Source organism: Elgaria multicarinata, chromosome 1 (genome assembly GCF_023053635.1).
Source record: "Elgaria multicarinata webbii isolate HBS135686 ecotype San Diego chromosome 1, rElgMul1.1.pri, whole genome shotgun sequence".
Lineage (NCBI taxonomy): Eukaryota > Metazoa > Chordata > Lepidosauria > Squamata > Anguidae > Elgaria > Elgaria multicarinata.
In genome coordinates, this window is record NC_086171.1 from 62,339,622 (window position 1) to 62,361,315 (window position 21,694).

At 39.9% G+C, this 21,694-nt stretch overlaps 1 protein-coding gene across 1 annotated transcript in view; it reads left to right on the forward strand.

Moving 5' to 3' along the window:
- The window catches only part of MYRIP (myosin VIIA and Rab interacting protein), a 198,239-nt gene that overhangs the window by 145,160 nt on the left and 31,385 nt on the right, over positions 1 to 21,694 (forward strand). Inside the window, exons 4-8 of the mRNA XM_063129083.1 lie at positions 326 to 462; positions 3,570 to 3,653; positions 5,245 to 5,342; positions 6,292 to 6,372; positions 8,092 to 8,244. Coding sequence (XP_062985153.1) covers positions 326 to 462; positions 3,570 to 3,653; positions 5,245 to 5,342; positions 6,292 to 6,372; positions 8,092 to 8,244 — 553 coding nt within the window. The remainder of the gene's footprint in view (positions 1 to 325; positions 463 to 3,569; positions 3,654 to 5,244; positions 5,343 to 6,291; positions 6,373 to 8,091; positions 8,245 to 21,694) is intronic.

The following is a 21,694-nucleotide window of genomic DNA, read 5'->3' on the forward strand; positions in this document are numbered from 1 at the left end:
AAAAAAAAAACACCCAAAAAAACCATGTTCCCTTCATATTTGACAAAGGTGCTTGTATTATGTATTTGGGTGGCAATGCATGAGCATAAAAAGTCAAATGAAAAGCAGCCCTTAAAGGAAAATAGTGTCATAAAATAATTAATTACAACTTTAGAAGGATAGATTAATTGCATATGATAATTTAATCCACTCTAAAAAAAAAAAAAACTTTGCAAAACAGAGAGGAAAGAAGCAGTAACTGTACTTAATACTCACACTTAGGAATGCTCTGTTACTTAAATAATTCTAAACATTTCTGTAATCTATCTGTCTTTCTTTTTTCCAGACTTTTAAGAGCCCAGTCCCTGGAATGGTATTACAATAATGTGAAAAGTCGTTTCAAGCGTTTTGGAAGTGCTAAAGTCCTGAAGAATTTGTACAGAAAACATCGATTGGAGACTGGAGCTTGTTCTGACATACTAGGTATAAAGAGGAGGGGTGGAAACACATACAATCTTGTGGCACCTTAATGACTAATGCATTTTTGTAGCATTAGTTTTTGTAGGCTAGAGTATACTAGATACATGAAATGCTACCCCTTTTATGGCACCTACATGAACATAGCTGGTGGTAGGGAGAGAAATGAGGTCACAAGGTAATGCAATACAAAAAGTACAGTCTGCCACAATTTTGTGTAAAACTTACAATAAGCAATGTGATTATTCATAACAGCAATAACAAATGATAATACACAGTTGTTCCAGTTTTGCTATGTTAATTAACACTTTTAGTAGGGCAAGAAACCATTGCCTGCATTCAAGCCTAAAGAAATAGAATCAAAGTTCTTCCATAGTTCTGATTCAGCGGTTTCACACTGGAATTTCCATTTGAAATTACTTTGTTGGAGAATCGCAACATTCAGGTCAGCAGTAAGGGTGTTCTGGGAGACAAGAATGTTCTTTCGTTGGTTACTGAATGTTGCCATATGATGTCAGATATGTATCCCTTTATTCATTTGTGTAGAGATTGACCTATTTGTGCTATGTAGAAGGCAAAAGAGAATTGAATATATATGCCATTGTAGCATATCTTAAAGTTTATTAATTAAATATCATCGCAGGGGTGCGGGCTGCTTGGAGGCTGCTGATACAGTGCCGTCTGGCAGACCTGGGGGGCAGGGAGGGGGAGGGGGAGCAGGTATCCCCCTCTCCCCGGGGTTCCTGTCAGCCTTGGGCCGGCCGACCAGCTCGCATGAGATTAGGCTGGAGCCTGGGTTCATAGCAGGCGAGTGGCCTCCCACCCGGCCACCAAGAGCCGTGCCTCGCTCATGCTCCGGACCGTGGCGCTGCCCCCTTCGTGGGGGGGGGAGCAAAGAGGCAGAAAGGGGGGTAAGATTACCTTGGAAAGCCCAGAGGAGTCGGGCAAGGGGCTTAGCAACCTGTATCAGCTGACCTTACACGTTGTTACTGTTGCTTAGCAACCTGTATCAGCTGAAGCCTTTACAGAAACATAGTTAAGTGTTTTATATATAGATATAGATATAAATGAGCCCCTGTAATCATGCTGTAATCGTGCTAGCCAGATATGAAGACAGAATTGGTATCTGGGTGTGTTGCAGGATCTGATCTCTGTGTTTGTGCTTGGGAGTAACTGTTTTAGATTAGAGGACTATCTGTAAGCAAGGACTAGACTACCATCCAAGCCCTATGAGAGGGAAGTATTAATATTCAAGATTGGTTTTAGATCATTAATGATGCATTGGAGTGGTTTTAGCTGTAGGTGACAACAAATAAGTGTTTTGTCACTTTCTCTTCAGGGTCTGAGCTGTAGTATGTTATTTCTGGATACCAGTTTAGCCTTGTTGATCGGTTTGTTGACATCATTGGGTGGTATTGTAGTTTAAGAAATGCCTGATGTAACTCAAGCTGTGAGTCCATGCCCAACATGTTGGAACAAATTCAGATGTATCACAAGGCTTGGATCTCGTGGTGCATTATGGGTGGAAATTAGAAGTTTGCAGGTATGTGTGACTGTTAATATTAAACTAAGGAATGCGTTACTGCAAGATATAGTGATGGCCACCAATTTGGATGGCTTTAAAAGGGGATTAGACCAAGGCTGTCAGTGGCTACTACTCATGATGGCTATATGCTACTTCCAGTATCAGAGGTAGTATGCCTGTATATACCAGCTGCTGGGGAACATGAGCAGGAAAGTGTTATTTTACTCATGTCACACTTGTAGTTTTCCACAGGCAGCTGAATGAATGGAATGTTGGACTATCTAGACCCTTAATCTGATCCAACAAGGCTCTCTTATATTCTTAATTCCCTGTTTTCATCAAGTTTAGCTACAATTCTCACATTAACTTGCAGGGTGGGAGGGGAATGAATTTCCCCAGCAACAGTATATTGTAATGCAAAATATTTTGGGGTGGCTTGGGCCATAGCTAGACCTAAGGTTTATCCCAGGATTGTCCTGGGGTCAAACCTGTTCATCTAAGTGCCACACAGGGCATCCAGTGCTCAGGCAGGGACGAACCCGGGATGATCCTGGGATAAACCTTAGGTCTAGCTACGGCCTTGGTCTCAAATGGCCAATTAAGACCCATTAGCTTTACCCATGACCAGCTCTTGGTAGAGATGAAAACAGCTAAAACTGGTTTACTGATGTGGATCAATGCAGCCGCCTGCAATTTTGGACTCTCCTTGGACTGTGGCTGTGAGGACTATCATGATGAGAACCACCACCTCAAAATTTACCACTCCATTACTGGTTGCAAGCTGGGGAGAAAGTGAGAGACATTCCGTTGGCCATTTTTGAGAGAGGGAGGAAAGGAAGAATGAGGGAGGAACTGCGCAAAGCTGCGTCTGGCTGTATAGTATACATCTCTTCTTTTCCCATAAAACACGATGGGCACATAGGTAGTAATTCTATTACAGTGTTCATGGCAGAAAACAAGCTTTCTTTAACCACACTGATAAGGCACCGTTTTACCTCTGAGATTTGTGAGGGCTTTTATCAGCTTTAAATAAGTAACTCCTCTCTTATTTTTCTTCTTTCTTGTCACTAGTGTCTTGTGTGTGTATGTGTGTGTGTGTTCCTCTCTTCCCAGTGTGACCGTAAGATAGTCCTCTTGTTATATTTGATACAGAAGCAGGATTAAATGTATTACTTTTATCTGAAATGATGCCCTTTAAAATCCATGATCTATGGATTCAAGTGCAAAATGTCACATTCAAAGCAAGTCCTCTGTGCTAGCATTCTGTGTGAAATTGCTGCTTATTGTGAACTTCATGTTCTCCCTTTTACTTCAGCAGACATTGTCTGAATCCAAGGATTAACCCAGTTTGTGAGAAATTTTATCTTCTGAAAGGATTTATTTTTTTTACTTTTTTTGGTGAAGAAAAGTGTAGGTTCTAACAGGAATTTCCATCTCAATGTCTTTGAGTGAACAATATTCCATTGCCACCTCTTCTGCAAGTGGTGCATTTAAAATTACTCCTACATTCTAGGGAACACTCTTATGCTGATGTTAGATGTGACATTAGAGAGTAATAATAATGACAATTATGTTCCTTTTTCGGCAGAAGCAGGAAGCTTCTGTGACGGAAACACAGAAAATGAAGGAAGCATTTGTGGCAGTGACTCTACCTTCTACAGACAGACAGAAGGTAATTCTGTTTGAAGTGTTTTTGTTGTTGCTGTTTTTACTATTACTAAATTGTTATACAAGTTTGAGTTCCTGGATGAAAAAAGACTTGGATGTGTTATTTCTCCTCCAAATGCCATCAATGCCTAAAGATTTTAAAATGCGCATCTAAATAGCTTCTATTTGCCTGTGTTAAGTAAGATTTGTCTCCAGGCAAACCCACAGAAACATTCATGTAAACTGCCCCATGACAATTGACTTACATTGCAAGAGCAGGCAGCCTTTTAAACATTTTTGTTTGTTAGTGTAGACGGCATTTGCAAGGCTGCTATCTCAATAGCCTTTTCTCCGAACCATTTAGGGAGCTACTAACAAGGTTTTGTCATTCAGTGGATCCATGGTTGTGTGTCAATCACTTGTTCTATACTGTAACCTAACTATAGGGATGGACAGATTAGTCTATTGGGTTGGGTCCAGGATCTGCCTTCTGTGAACAGAATGGCTTCACTCATGGAAGGTGCCTTCATACAATTATGGGGATTCCCTATCCTCTCCTGCACCACAGCTCAACCTATTCAGTTGGATCCCATGACTGTCTATATAGCACTTTCAGGTGGCAGGGGAGGGGTTGGCTTCCAAGGGGAGGAGCATGTCAGGAAGCCCACTTCCACCTTCCCAGTTGTATGTACCTAAATCGGGATCCAACCACATGTCAGTTTCTCCTGTATTTAGTCATAAGTCTGTTCCATCCCATTTCTGTATCAGTCTGCAAATTTGTCAAAAGAAGTCAAAAATTTTGCATTCATTTTCATATGTAATTTCCCCAATATATGCATTTTGTACTGATCTTTCCATAATATACAGATTGTACTCAAGTTTCCTAATATACACATTTTTAAAATCTTTAACCAACGCAAAATTCAAAGAAGAGTGCACTCCAAAGGATAACTGTGTTCCGATCCATATATTAATCCAGAAAGTTGGAACAAGGTCGGTTCGCTTAAAAATCCAGACCAAACAAAATAATCCCCCACTCCTACCTAGCTATGAGATTTCACTCTTAGCCCATGTGCTTTTCTCATGCAAGGAAGGTAATCAGTTAGCTATATAAAAGTACCTAACTTGTTTGTGGAAAATAATCCTTCCAAAATAGGCTCCTAATTTTAATTGTAGGGATCTCTCCATATATACCATTTATTTATTCATTGGTGGAAGGAAACAATTAAAAGAGCTGGCAACAAAAGAAAAATACACATAAAGATAGGCCAGCCAATAAAATCATCATAAAAATAATCCCTGCACAGATATGTGTAGTGGTTAGAGTGACCCAGTTTCAAATCCACACACAACTATGAAGCTCACTCAACCTAACCTACCTTGCACAGTTGTTGTGAAGATAAAAAGGGGCAATTTGCCATGCGGGGAATTTCTGCTGTATTCCTGCTTTCTGTTTGTGGCATCATGCAGTCCAGGTTGCATAAGTTTTTCTTTTGGAAGTAGAATAGTGAATGGGGTCATTTTTAATGGAAAGACAGGGGGGCTGTTCTCTTCTACCTTAATGATCTCCTCCTTTTCATAAATGATACACATACTTCGTTGCATTCTTTGCCTAGGACACAGCATGATGGACACCCTTGCTGTAGCCTTGCGTGTTGCAGAAGAAGCGATAGAAGAAGCTATTTCTAAGGCAGAAATGAACAGTGACAGCTTGGTAAAAATATTTTAATTATATTCATTATTTTAGCAAATATCTCCCCCCTTTTTTGTTGTTGTTGTAAATAACTCCTGCTTAATTAGCTGGAGCGCTGAAGCAGGAGAACACCCAGAACTTCACCATCACAAGTTATTTTATCACATTATTTTATAGAACGGCAATGCCCTCTATTTCCTCATTACTGCATTAAAAGGATTGCAACTGCATACCTTTTTGATGACAAAAACAAAGCTTACCAGGTTCTGCCCACTGGCACCCTCCACCTCCCTCCAGTTCCAGCACAAGTAGCTGTGCCTATACATCCAGTCCTAGGCATGCCTGGGTTTAAGAGATGGCCTGGGCACTTCAGACAAATATGCTGCTGAAGTAAAGTACCTGTTGGAATGCGAGGAAACTGTCCAGTTTTAGTTGAAGGGCAACTGCCTTGCTTTGTTAGGCTAATTAAGCTTAGAGGATAGCTCCTAGCATATACACTCCCATCAGGTGTGAAGAGATGTTCATTTGTTGAATAAAGCTTTGTGGATTACATGGCAGACCTCGTTATTGTCTCGGCTTTGTGGAAGAGCTTAGAATCACAACATAGCCTAACAGACATTAATGAAAGGAGAAAGTCAGCAGGGCCATGGTATTTCAGGGCTCCAAGTATCACTGGGACCAGTGTCCCTTTTCTGGCAGGCCTATCCAGATCAATGTAAAATCAAGAATTTTTAAGATGTATTGATTCCTGTTCTAATGTTGTTCCCTGCCTCGATCCAAAGGGAGAGGCGGGTAAGAAATAAATAATTTATTATTATTATTATTATTATTATTATTATTATTATTATTAATCATTTACTGTATTTTTTTCATAGACTGACTGAAGACATTCTATGCATTTTTAATGTTGAATTTCTAAGTATGTATGAATAAGCGTGACACTACATATCTGTGCATGCCTTTTGTACAGGACAAACAGAATGAAGCTTGTTACTTGCGAGACCATAAGGAGGAGCTGATAGAAGAACTTGCTACCACCATTGTCCAGAAGGTATGACTCAAGAGCTTCACTACTAGGTGAATTTTACTACTAGGAATGATACTGCATAGATGAATTTCACATATGTGATCTCAGTGATCCTTACAACAACACTTTATGTTAGATCACTATTTTTAATCCCAGTTGCTAAGAGGGATGGTGTCTGTGGCTAGAAGTCAATAGCTTGCATTAGACCATCTACTGAGTTCATGGGTGAAGCAGGGAATTTCTAGTCTCATCTTCTTACTCTTGCCAATGACACACCACCAGCACTATGTCTTAACTGTAAGTTATCTTTGCTTCCTATGTAATAAGCCTGGTTGAAACTACAAGACTAAATATGAAAAATTCTGTAGCCTTGCCAAAGTTCTCTCTGCTCTGATTGAAATCATTTCTAAAGGCTACTCTGAAAGTCATATCACTCAGAAATAGAGGATACACTGTACTATTTGTAGGGTAAACAGGACATTTCCCCCATCATTCTGCCCAGTAGTGTGGGTTTTATTTTTGTTATTAGCAGAACTTCATGTAACTCATTTGATTACTTTTTTTTCACAGCTAATTATGCTCTGCTGGTAATAGGCATTTCGCCTTGTTGTTATTTACATCAGGGCCAGCCCATTTCTTTATTGTTGTTAGACTCTGTGTTCCCCCAGATAGTGTATATTTTGCTGCATTTCCATACCTCTTCCTGGGCAGATTGGCTCAATGTATGAATTCAGAGCTGCATTTCAGTAAGGACTGATAGCTGTAGAACAATCTGTGTACTTGGGCTTAGAGATATGTAACTTTCAATGGTGTGATATCTCTTGCATAACATATGAAAATACTGTTCTTTTGAAATGAGCAAAATGTTTATTATGTCTTGATTATTATTATTATTTTTTACGGCTGCTAGGTTAACGACAGACAAAATTACTTAACAATACGGATTTGGCCTGAGTGGTGCTAGCTTCCCTCTCTTGATTACAAAGCTTTACTACTTCTGTAAAATAACACATTGGTACAATCATTGTATATCATGAACAGCAAATGTTTTAGCCCTCTTCCTCTGTTTCACTGTGGGCCAAACTAAACATTCCCCTAATCTCACATAGTGGAGCTATGTGTAATTGTTTCCCCTACTCTCCTGCAAGCACGCATGGCCCCAATTTGGATTGGGGACAATTATGTGCCAAAGGGGGGGGTTAAACCTCCCCCCGCCTGTTTTGTTCCTGAAATTCCAATGGAGAGTCATTTTTTAACACATACACCAATAGAGGGGTGGAATTTCAGGAAAATAACAGATGCGGGAGGAAGTTTAAACTGTCCTCTCCCCAAGTGCCATGGCCCTGATCAAAACCAGGGCCACACACACTTGCAGGAGAGTACGGGGAAACAATCACACATAGCTCCACTCCTATGATTAGGAGAACGTGTAGTTGGGCCTATAGACCTCCATGTTCTGAGGTAAATGTTGGAATGATATGCAATATATTTTCAATGCAAATAGAAGTAGTAGTAGTAGTAGTATATATTTTCCCTGTTGTTATAATTCGCTTTCTGGCACTTTATAAGTACAGTGGATTCAGGTGTCAAAATGAAGCTTTCAGGACCTAGAGCAAAAACAAAAGACAATTTTAAGGTTTCGGTTTCACATGTTGATGACTCAGCTCCAAGTCAGGTTGATGTGGCTCCAGTGATAATGATTTACAATGAACCTACTCTTGTTTCCTTTTCAACTTACTACAGATTATAAGAAAGCAGAAAAACAAAACTGAGCAAGTGGAGGCTGGTTTTGAATGGCCCCAGTCCAGGAGCAGCAGCGGCCTGACATCTGTTACTGTCTCAGATCAGAGCATGTTGACGTTCCCAGGGAGTCGCAGGGGATCGTACACATTATGGGTGAGCTACCAAATAGGGCCATTAGAGGGGTTTTTTTCAGCTGACATACAACAAAGGAATTGTATGGAAGCTGGAATGTTAAATAATATAAATGGGGAAAACCAGCATGATACCGGCATGGAAAGTGCCATTTTGAACAAAGGGTGGTGAGCTGTGTCCTGATTTTGCTCATAAACCAAGAGTTAAACCACTGGAAACAACAAAATTGGACAGGAGCACTTAATGGCGAGGAAAGCCAAACAGTACTGGTAGCTTGTGTGTTCATAGCTGAAGATATAGATTTTTACTGGCAACAAGCCTCAATTTGACTTCAACAAATGTGACGCTTAGTGCAAAGTACTTTGAGAACTGATGTGTTATTGTTGTTAAGTTGTTTATTCTCTTTTCTAAGATTTTAAAGGTGTCAATTCAACATTCAATTTAAAATACTGGCTTTTAAAATTGCTTCTTTGCTCTCTTTCCCCAGGTAAATTTAACAGTTATAGAGCACCACTTATGTTTCATGTTATATTTAAGACTGTTCTCACATCTCTGGAGGGTTTTTTTTCTCCCTCAGCATAAAGACTTTATAGCCTGCTAGACAGCTGCAGAAAATCTGACAAGCAAGAATAAAGTGTGATGAGTTGTGGAACTAAGGAGAAAAAAGCAAAAAAAAGAAAGAGTCTACACCACTTTTTTGCATGATGTATTCTATATTGATGAAGAATTTACTTAATATATTCAGGCACTCTCTTATTTCTTTATTTATTGCCTACATTTTCTTTCCAGACAGAGACATTCAAAGCAACAAAAAAGCATAGAAAACAAAACAAAATTATCTTACCATTAAAATGTAAGAAATACAACAAAATAACACGCCGAGACTAAAACAGCATAAAAACTAACCAAAAGAGCCACAGCCAAATAAAAACATGTGTTTTTTTTAAGATACTACTCCTAAGCCTTTCTTTACCTTTCATGAGTGGGTCTTATAAACCTCTATACAAAGAACTGTTACAAAACAGGATTCTATGCTGGCATTTTAATAACATTACACGGATGTCATTGCAGATGTATTTTTTAAGGATAGACCGCAGTCCCACTGAACACAACTGGATCAAAGTAAAGGTCAAATAAGTGGAAGCACCATAGATTTACTTTATTTATGTTTTACATTTATATTGCGCCTTTCATCCAAGGAGCCCAAGGCACCATACATGATCCTCTTTCTCCTCCTCCTCCTCCTCCTCCTCTTCATTTTATGTGACTTCCACATCGTGTTCTTAATCCATAGAGCCCTGTTTTTGGGTACATGCAAAGGATTGTTTATTACTTTTGTCCAGGACACAATAGTTTAATAGTCCATGAAACAACTGGCAATTAGGATGAGTAAGGATCTCATGGAAACATATTTATTTATCAATGGAAATTTAAAAGTTGGAAGACGTATGGCTTAATGAGCTATGCACAGTAGCTTATTTCAGAAAAAGTTCACAATGCCTTGCCACACGACTGTGCATAGTTTATTAGGCTACTGTGCCTAAGCTCGTCCATCTGCCCTGTCCTGCTGCAGTCTCCCTGCCCGAGCAGTGGTGCTGTTTTACCTGTGAGGTGCAGGAGGTTTGCACTGGGGGCATCTGATCTGACACAAAATCCCAGGAGAGAAAATCCTGAGTGCATCAAAAAGGCACTGGCAGCTATAAAGTCTTGGGGGTTTGAGGATCAGTACCAAACTGCATGCTCAGCCTCCCCTACTCTGTGCAATTACCCCAGAGGAGGGGAAAATCTGGACAGCACCAAAAAGGGGGAGAAGGCTATAAAACCTTGAGGGTTTGCAGGATTAGGACCAAACTAATTGGGTGCTTCCCAACCTAGTTGGGAAGCACCCAAAGCCCCCTGAAAACCCTGCATCCCTTCCTCTTTTGCACATAATGGAGATGGGGTTTCTTTCTTTTTATACTATATCAACATAGCAATCTACGGCTATGTCGGGGAGCCGTTTTTTGCAAATTCGCAGTTGCACGATTCTGCATTTTGCCGAATGGGCTGGAGGCAAAGCACTATTTTTCCTCTTTTAAGGATATTAGGAGCTGCTTTCTCACCCATTCACAATTCTACAGTTGTGCATTTCAGGGATTTGGCTTTAGCACTGTGGTAGGGAGCTGCTTTGGCACTTTCAATTACAAAGAGTCATGCGACAGCAATCTGAGCCACTCTTGCTGCATGACTCTTTAATTCACAGTGCCCACCAGATGACACAATAACCCAAGGTAGGTTTAATTACCCCTAATGCACACCATGGGTTATTTTGGACAAATAAGCTAACATGGGTAAAAAAAATCCCACCAGATGGCACGATAATCCACAATGGGTTAAGTAATGAACGATGAGTTATTTAACCCATGATGAGTTATGGTATCATCCAAATCCAGTCATGGTTTGTTGTTTTACCACATCCTGTGAATCAAGACCGAAGGCATTATTCTGTTATGTTGCACATCAGTAATTCTTCTCTTTCCACTAATGGGGCATTGATGAAAACAGAAGCTTCTACTTACATTACTTCTAGCAAGCTAAGAAGAGGAAATGCCTTTTTATTATTATTAGAATCCATACTACAGATGCCTCCTAGGGAAAACAAAAAAAAAATACAATTAGATTAGTTGAAGATTATGGGAATGAGGACATATTAGTCTGATGATTTGATATTTAAAAAGACATTCTGATGAAGCCTAAAGTATTTACTCAGCCATTTATTAGGTAAGCCTTCCACCAAAGTGAGACAAGAGATTGGTCAAAACAATCAATGCACAACCAGTGATACAGTTCTATTGTTTTCTCCATATTGCATTTTAGTGTATTGATTTCATTCATTCATTTATTACATTTCTATACTGCCCAATAGCTAAAGCTCACTAGCTAGTTTATAAAGATTAAAAACCTTAAAAATACAATATTACAGATAATATAAAAACCATTTACCTACAAACATATAAACACAACACAACACACACACAATTTTAACAATCAACAATAAGAAATGCCATGACCCAATTAAAAACCTTATCATATGCTGCCAAACACCTGAGACTAGAGGAAGCTCTTAACCAAGTACCAAACCCACCCACCCCACAAAAAACAACAATACAATGCGGGCACCAAGCAGGCCTCATTGGGAAGATTGTTCCATAATTTGGGGAACCATCACCGAGAACGCCCTCTTACTGGTTGCCATCTTCCAAGCTTCCCTTGGAAGAGGCACCCGGAGGGGGGCTTTAGATGATGATTGTAGTATATGGGTAGGTTCATGCTGGGATAGGTGCTCTGTCAGGTATTGTGGTCTCAAGCTGTGTAAGGATTTATAAATCAAAGCCAGCACCTTGAATCAGCCTCAGAAACATACCAGCATTCATTGCAACTGGCTAGAGACATTGGTCCGGATCCAAAGAACTATGCAAATAGTTCTGTGGACCAGAGGGGACTTTTTTTTTTCTTGAAAATCAGACCCCCATGTCGGTAGCAAACCACTTTTGAAATGTTGGGGGTCTCTCAAAAATAGATTGTGATATGCCATGAAGTTCTGCTTTTCAAAGGAAAAAGACAAACATTCCATTTTGGCATGCCAAAGTCCTTGTTCTTTGGATCCTGACATTTAATTCTTATTGAGCTAAATTGGAATAACTGGAAACAGGATTGCAATTTAAACTTTACAGTGAGATGTGCTGTTTAAACAGCAACCTGCTTGCTTTGTAATATAATTATTTTAGATACCCCTTCAATGAACACATTAGGCTCTTAGAAGTCATGTTTGATAAACAGTATCATATATGTGCAGGCTTAAATTAGACTTTAAAATTAATAAAAGGTCCAAAGGTAGCAGAATGAGAGGAACATCCTAGGGAAAAAATCAACAATCAATGGGAAAAAACTTATTCTTCATTAGCTGAAAGAAGAAACCAGGCGTGTTGTCAATTTCTCATATTCAAGCTTCAGTGTGTACTTATTAGTTTTATTACTGTGAAACAATGTTATCTGAATACATTGCCAGACATCTTGAAACTGTAAAAGCCTAATTGAAAATCTGTGATACCAAGAGACTACTTCACTGAGGTATATAGCAAGCTATTTATAGTTGTGTGCATTTGTGTGGCTGGGTGCATTAAAGCACATAAAAATTGAAGCCTATAGGCTTTTCTTGCCAAAGAGGTGTTTGAGCAGGGTATGTTGTGATTAGCTGTGATGGGTGCTATTCTGAGTACAACACATCAGGAAGAGACAAGAATGGAAACTGAAGGGCTTGTTAAATCCATGCTGAGGATAACAACAGAGGGAATAAAATCAAACATAATATTGTTAATAATGTAAGTGCCGATTTGAAGGATGTTGAGAGCAAGCTTGCGATACTGGGATTTTATTGGTGCATAAGGGCCACTTAAGACAGAGGTGGGCAGCTCTGGAGGGTTGGCCCACCCCCCAAAATGTGGGAGCCCTACCCCTCCAAGGGCAATTCTGCTGGAAATCGAGGCGAGCAGGGAACACATGCTGGGGTTTCCAGCAGAATTGGGCTCCTGACAGCCAGGAACCCTATTCTGCAGAGAAATAGGGTGTACAATTCCTATGCACCCTGTTTCTCTGAAGAAATGGCAGTTCTGGGAGACAAGGCATGTAGGATTGTTGGGATTTTGGTGACGGCAGTAGGAACTGGGTGTCTGCTGCACAAACAACCACAGCAGTCTATTTGCTGCCCATTGTCTACGTGTTGTCCATCCCTGTTATAAATGCTAGCCCAGCCTTCCCCAGCCTGGGCCTCTCCAGATGTGTTGGCCTTACTGACTGGGGATGATGGGAGTTGGTAAATAGTTGGAGGGCACTAGGTTGAGGAGGGCTGGTGTAGACTGTAAGGTGGGGTACACCATTGCGATTCCATTGAGCCTGATACTGAGTTACAACTTCTTAGGATGATGATGATGATGATCATCATCATCATCATCATCATCACCATCATCATCATCATCCTGCCTTTTGCCTCAAGGCGGCCTTACAAAATTTAAAACATATACATTTTAAAACCTAGGAAAAGAAATGTACCAAAAAAAAATTAAAAATACAATATTAAAACATTAAAGGTTTTAAATACACGACAATTTTACAAGACCTTAATATAGATGGAGGACCAGATTATTCTCCAAAGGCCTGCCAGAACAAAGAAGTTTTCGTCTGCTTCTGAAAGCACATCAAGGAGGGAGCCAGTCTAGCTTCCCTGGGAAGAGAGTTCCAAAGCACTGGAGCAGCCACCAAATAGAAAAGGAAAGAAAAATACTCCCAAGTGATTGACTGACTATGAAGGTGGTGCTGATGTGAGAGATTCGGATTCTGGGCCCATGGGCTATGCTACTTGGAAGATGGACTGCTGGCAAGTGACAGTTGCATCTCACAAGGGCTGGGAAGAATGTGTTTGACCACAGCATGAAGAACTTCATCAGTAGGGCTTTAAACTGAATCCTATGGGGAAGGAGACATAAACTTAGAAGCAACAATAGGTGGAGGCTTATGTGACGTAACAGAGATCTGCTCTAATAGTGTCCAAGAATATTCTTCACAATCATGTAGGAAAGAAGCCAGACTATAAAGTGGTCTTCAATGTCGATATACTAATGCCCAGAGTATGGGAAACAAACAGAACGAACTTGAATTCTTAATACATGAAGGCAAAATATGACTTGATAGGTATAACTGAAACTTGGTAGGACGACTCTCATGACTGGAATATATCAATTTAAGGGTATAACTTGTTCAAAAAGAACAGGAGAAATAGAAAGGGATGTGGAGTTGCACTATATGTTAAAAATACTTATCCCTGCGCAGAAATACAGGAGGATGAGCCAGGTAGCCCAATCGAGAGCATCTGGATTAAAAGAAATGGGGCAAGGAATAAAAGGAACATGATAGTTGGAGTCTACTACTGACAACCCAAACAAGGAGAAGACGAAGATAAAACTTTTGAAAAGTAAATTGCCAGTGTTTCAAGGAAGTGTGGTGTAGTAGTAATGGGGACTTCAATTACCCTGATATCTGTTGAGAGACAAATTCTGCCAAAAGTGGCCCCTCCAAGAAATTCATGACATGCGTAGCTAATAACTTTCTCCTACAAAAAGTGGAGGAAGGAACTAGAGGATTGGCTATCCTTGACTTGATACTGACCGATAGAGATGATTTAGTGGATAAAGTGGCAGTTATGGGAACTCTGGGGGAGAGTGACCACATCATACCTGAGTTCTTGATTTTAAAGGAAGCAAACGCTGAGTGTAGCCATACACATACTCTGGATTTTTTAAAAAAGCAGATATTAATAAACTCAGAACTATGATAAGTAAGGTCCCATGGTAAGTGACCCTAATGAGAAAAAGAGTCCAAGATGGGTGGGAGTATTTAAAAAAGGAAATTTCAAAGGAACAATTACAAACAATTCCAACAAGGAAAAAAGATAGAAGACAACAGAAGAAATCAGTGTGGCTCCACAAAAAACTGAGAGACAACCTGAAAACAAAAAGGACACATATAGGACATGGGTAGAAGGCCAGACTACAAAAGAAGACTGCAGACAGGTAGCACAGAAGTGCTGAAATGGCATAAAGAAGGCTAGAGCTGAGAATGAGCTGAGACTAGCAAGTGATGCTAAAAGCAATAAAAAAGTCTTTCTTCAGATAAATGAATAGTAAAATGGTGGTTCAACTACTCAATGAGGATGGGAAATTGATAACAGATGACAAAGAAAATCTCAATTCCTACCTTAGCTCAGTCTTCTCCCAAAAGTGGGTTTATGACCTGTACAAGCTGAAGGGAAAGGATTGCAGCTTGAGATTGATAAATGGTCAAGGAACACCTAATTTCTTTGAATGAGTTCAAATCTCCAGGGCCTGATGATCTCCAGAGTAATAAAGGAGCTGGCAGAAGAACTCTCAGAACCACTGTCTATTATCTTTGCGAAATCATGGAAGACAGGTGAAGTGCCAGACGACTGGAGGAGGGCTAATGTTGTCCCTATCTTCAAAAAGGAAGACCCTGGGAACTACGGACCAGTTGGTCTGACATCAATCCCTGGGAAATTTTGGGGGCAGATTATAAAATCAATCTGTAAGCACCTTGAGAACAATGCAGTGATTACTAGAAGCCAACATGGACTTGTCAAGAACAAATCCTGACAGACTTATTTGATCTCATTTTTTAAAAATCAGGTAACCTCCCTTGTGGACTGTGGGAAGCTGTGAATATAATATATCTCGGCTTCAGTAAAGCTTTTGACAAAGTGCCCCATGATATTCTGATTAGCAAACTAGCTAAAAGTGAGCAAGATGGAACAACTGTTAGATGGATCCACAGTTGGCTACAGAGTCAGACTCAAGGAAACAAAGCCCCATGAGGAGACACTGAACATGTTTAACCTTGAGAAGAGAAGGCTGAGGGGAGACATGATTGCACTCTTCAAATACTTGAAAGGTTGTCACACGGAGAAGGGCCAAGATCTCTTTTCGATCATCCCAAAGTGAAGGACAAGGAATAATGAGCTCAAGTTACAGGAAGCCAGATTCTGGCTGAACTTCAGGAAAAACTTATAGGCACATTTATTTATTTATTTATTTATTTATTAAAACATTTGTATCCCACCCTATATCGCAAAGATCTCAGGGCAGTGTACAGATAGAATCATTTGTTGTTGTTTATTCGTTCAGTCGCTTCCGACTCTTCGTGATTAAACCACTAATAAGCTTAAACCAATATAGAATTTAAAAACAGTAAAACCAATTAAAACTATGTACAGGCTTGGTGAATTTAGCCATCAAAAGCTTTGTTAAAAAGCCATGTCTTAACTTGGCACTGAAATAAAACCAGTGCTGGCTCCAGTCAGGCCTCCAAGGGGAGGGCATTCCATAGATGGGGTGTCACAACAGAAAAAGCCCTCTCCCACGTCCCATCATAGCATATGTGGGATGTGGAGGAGGGCTCCTCCAACAGATCTCAAATCTCAGGCAGGCATATATAGGGAGAGGAGCTCCCTCAAGTAGCGAGGTCCCAAGCCATTTAGGACTGTAATTATCATTACCAACACCTTGAATTCCGAACGGAAGCAAATAAACAGCAAGTGTGATTCCTTTAAGACCAGTGTTATATGGTGTCTGTGAGATGTACTGGTCAGCAGTCTGGCTCTGCATTTTGCACTAGTTGCAACTTCCGAGTTGTCTTCAAGGGCAGCCCCATGTAGAGTGCACTGCAGTAGTCTAATCTGGAAGTTACCAGTGCATGCACCACTGTGGCTAGATTATCCCTGTTCTGGAAAGGCCATAGCTGATGGATCAGCTGGAGCTGACCCCAAGTACTCTGGGCCACAGAGACCACCTGGGCCTCCAGTGACAAGGATGGATCTAGGAACACTCCCTTTGAACTCTGCTATTCTATGATTCTTTATGTTAATATGGAATCCTTTGATCCTATTGAGACTTCCAATCAACTGATTGCAAGGTCTAGCTCATTTGCCATGTCCGTCTTCCTAATAATGGAGCATCAGATTCTTTCAAATAGGCTCAAGGACTATTCCAGTTCTTAATTGCCCCATTCACCCACTGCAAAAATAATTCCAATAACACATTTCCTTGGTGTTTTGTAAAGCATAACTAATCCCCATTAAGAAGCACTTAGCGGCCTTCACTTGAGAGGAAGTTATGTATGCATGTATAAAATGTTATGCACTATTTGCACCATGAAGTAGATTCTCTTCAAAACTCCCTGCCAATGCAAGTGTCAATTATGCTCTTCAGAATGGGAAAACATCCCCAAAAGCCTGCATTTAAGTCTACTCTTACATCACAATCCTCAACTTAGTTCAGCCAAACTACTTGGTTTTAAGCTGATTGACATCAAGAGAGAGGTAGGCTTAAATATCAGCTTAATGCTTTTACAGATTAACCACATACATTATAATGTCTGGTATATTGATATATGTGTGTGTTTTAAACTAAGCAAATAAGCATTTTCAGGTTTGACTTGTAATGCCTATGTGAGAGAGCATCTTGAACAAAAGAACTGGTCCACTTGCATTTAGGCCCTTTCTACACCTAATGATTAACCCAGGAAAATGGAAGAATCATCCCTGCCTGCTCCCGGGATCCCCTGTGTGTCATTTGCATGCACAGGGATGATCCCGGGACGGTCCCTGGAAAAAAGGCAGGTGTAGAAATGGCCTTAGAGGCAGTACTTAGCAGAGACCAGAGCTCAACAGAAGCCTGCCCATAAACAATATATTTGTTCCACACATTTATTTTCTATTTGTAATGGTCCATTAGATATTTTCCATGAAAATATTTTGGTTGGCAAGTAAGTACGTGTTGAGTTCATTACATGAACTTTATTAGTATTTGATGCTCAAGCTATATTCATTAGTTATGACTTCACACATAGGTTCCCATGCTTCTAACAATCCTGACACAGCACACTAACTTCGCATAAGAAGTTCTGTTGAGTAATAGGTTCATTTACATTAATGGCCTTTTTAATGCCATTGACTATGGAACTGAAACAAATATTCAGAGCAAAGCTCAAATTCAGTAAACTTCAAAGTTTGCGTGCTATGAATTAAAATGTGAACATTTGTAAATGGAAATTAATATTTCCATTTTATATGCACATTTTAAAAGCATGATTAGTTTCAGTGCTGCTTGACTTCCATGGAATCAGGATTTGAACCTGTGAGATTAAAAGTGGTAAAAGATAAAATCTGGCACACAATATGGTATAAAAATATGTCACGAGATTATTGAGGCGAATTTATGCTCCACCATTCTATTGTAATACATTACTTAGGGCTATGAATTTTAAAACTGATCTAGTTAAAAGCATTGCTACAAAACATTCTACACACAGAAAAATGAGAGTTAAATTACTACTAAATAATCACTGTTATGTGAACTCATTGAGTTGAATCCAGACCCATTGAAATTGAACTGTCTTAAGTCCCATTGATTTTAATGGGTCTACTGTAAATATTACCTCACCTGAATGAAACTCATTACTCTAAAAGACTAGTTACTTTGTAACATTTTTAATATTTATCTTCTCCGAAAAAAAATTGAATTTTTGAAATATTTGAACGATGAGCTAGATTTATCATAATAAGATTTTTCATTACCAAAGCTTAGATATACAGATTTGAATACCACTAATATCCCCTTTCAAATTTATTTATTTATTTGTGGGTTACATTTATATCCCACCTTTCCTCTAAGAAGCCATAATCCTCTCTATTTTATCCTCACAACGAGTCTGTGAGGTAAACTAGGCTGCGAATCAATGATTGGCCCAGAGTTACCCAGTGAGCTTCATGGCCAAGTGGGGAATAGAACCAGGGTCTCCCGAGTCCCAGTTCAACATTCTAACCATTATTCCACACTGGCTGTGACTGACCCATAATCGAACTGCATTCTGTAATTATAAGTTTCTCAAATTGCCAAATACCCAGAGCCCCAAAAGGTTGTCTATTCCTGAGATAGGGGATACCTTCCTCCTGCACCATCTCTAGCTTGAATTCTCAGCCTGCTACAACCCACTTGAGGTATTTCTCTTCCATTACCCTGTACCTTGAAGTATACCTGGGCATGTATGTTGCTGCAGTATAAACTGACAGATTTCATGGACCAATCCTAGCCCAGGAACTGTAAAGCAGTAAATATCATCTGAACTTTAATAAAACAACAGTTCCTCATTTAGCAAGTGGGGAACAACCAATGAGCAATCTTTCTGAGAGATGTTGACGTAGGAGGAGGAGGAACCCTGAGAGGTCATGATCCTTCCATTTCTGCTCCTAAGGAGGCGCCTTGCCCACATCTTCAGAAATGAATAACTCCTTCCCAGAAACCTTTACAGCAATGGGGATTCTGCCTTTGTAACTACACCAATCCCAGAGAAACAGGAGACCACATGGCTGTACCAGAGCATAACAGGGAAGAGAGTATGGCCCCCTTAACTGAGAACAAAGCTTCTCCAGGCCTCCTTGCTAGACTACTTCAGTTATCACTATGCACCAGTCCAGGCTACTTTTGGAGCAACACTTCCTGTTACCAGCTTCCTGACTGAAGCCCTGCTGTTTAGCCGAGACTCGTCTCTCTCATGTGCTCACTTCAGACTTCCATTGCCTGCTCTACACTATTTCCTGCCTGCCTGCCTGTCAATCCCGTTTGAACGGCAGGTATCTCCCGGTCTTTCTTCTATGGTTGACAAAAGTGAATAAGAGAGGGTGAGTCTGTTTGTGGGAAATAACAATGTGAGGATGAGAGAGACGTTGCTGTGGTGTTGAATTCCCTTGCAGAAGGCCCAAGTAGGGCCTTTCATCCATTATTGTGTGAAAGGAAACACACACACAGGACAAAAATTCTGAAAGACGTACTGACAACATGCATATCTGGCTATTGGTAGAAGATGTGCAAGCCTCCCTTTAGACATGACAAGAAGTGCTACCAGCCATATATTGAAGTGACTGCATTCAGCTCAAGGTGCATCCATAATAATATTATGGAAAGTTGACACATAGCAACCCTTGAGACGTTGACAAAGACCTTGACACCTTTACTTCAGCAGTCCTGTGACCCTGAACCTGGGGCGACCTTCTCCCTTTTGGAACAAGAATGAGCTTTACAAGCTGAAACTGTATGTTTTGTTCCACCTTAGTTCTGTCTAGCAATACTCAGATTGATGTGTTGACTCAGGCAGGTTCATCTTGACACTTTTGGCCTAGCATGCATAGGAGGAATCATGTGCTTGCTTACGCTGCCACCTGCTGAGGTAGCTTTTCACTGCAGCAAACTATAAATTGATCTGAAGAAGAATCTCTTTGCAGAGTTTTTTGTGGGTAGCTAAGATTTTGGTTTTCTTTAAACTTGTTTGCATTGCCAAATTCGTAAATGTATCTACAGATATAAGTGATCTACTTCTTCCCTTTAAAATATGTTACATAAAATACAGTTATGCCAATGCTGCTGCAGATTCAATAATTCTTTTTCTTGGCAAAAATTGCATCCAGCAGGAAATCCTAAATACATTGTGGTTTGGATGTACTGATTGTGAATTCATGTGTTTCTGCTATTTTTTAGATTACTGTTGTTGTGTGTGTGTGTTTTACAATTGTCTTATAACTACCTAAAGCAATCAGGTATTTATGCAAGGCCATAGCCAGATGAGAGGCCATACTCATACTGGTTATACTCTTTCCTGAATATTCAGTTTTAATTAAACAATCAGTATCTAGACCAGAGCTTTCCAAACTGTGTGTCGCGACACGTTAGCATGTCAGCTGCAGTGTGTAGGTGTGTCACGCAAACATAACGAGAAACCTCTGAGTCTATGTGAAATAAGCAATACCAACTTGCATGCATTTTTACGTAGCAAAGGTGCCGATTAGTATGGTGCACTAGTATATTCCCCTTCTGTCATATCCATGTATGCACACAACGGTCGAGGGATCATACAGGTACTGCGCATGCGCAGTATGCATAATTGGGTCAAAACAGCTGATTCCGCATCACTTCTGGTGATGCGGTTGCACCTGAAGTGATGCATTTGAGAAATTCCATGGGTCTATTTTTTTGATAGAACTCCATCTCAACCGCCGCTCGATCGCAGCTCGACAAAATTGGTTCAATGTGAAAAGTCTTGGAAATGTATGTTATTATTTTGCAAATCATATATTTTTAAAAATATAAATGAAAGGTTTTCATGAGATATGTTGTGTCCCCATGCATTTCGTTATTACAATTTATGTATGTGTCCGTATCTCTTATAAGGGGTTAGTTTAACCTCCAGTTTGCTAGTAAAACTGAATTACTGTGTCGCGAAATGATGCATGTCTAAAAAGTGTGTCACCAACATGAGAAGTTTGGAAAGCTCTGCTCTAGACTTATACTTAGAGAAAGAGAGATAAGGAAAATGTTACTCAATGGAATCTTGTAGATATCTACTCCAATGTACATCCTATTGTGTTCAATAGGCCTTACTCCTAGGTAAGTGGGTATAGAACTGCTACAGCCTTAATAGTTCAGTAAGAACTAACCTGTTTCAAGTTCTGGCTAATGACTGCAAAAGCAGTGAGATGAGTGATAAGCAGCAATTATTTTTATTGGCCATCATGACAAAGGGGATATCAAATCGTCCTACATTTATTTTATTTTAATTTGTAAAACCTTCTTATTCCAGCTTTTATCCTTGCAGATTCCAAGGCAGTGTAGAAATATACATTAAAGTAATGATAAAACAATAAAACCACTAACAGTGCAATCCTAGACATATCTACTCAGAAGTAAATCCAATTATTTTCAATGGGACATATTCCCAAGTAAATGTGTACAGGATTGCAACCTAATACCACTTTTCTGTTGAACAACATTAAGTGGTTTCATATTCTGGAGTAAATGCCTCACCCTTTCTATAT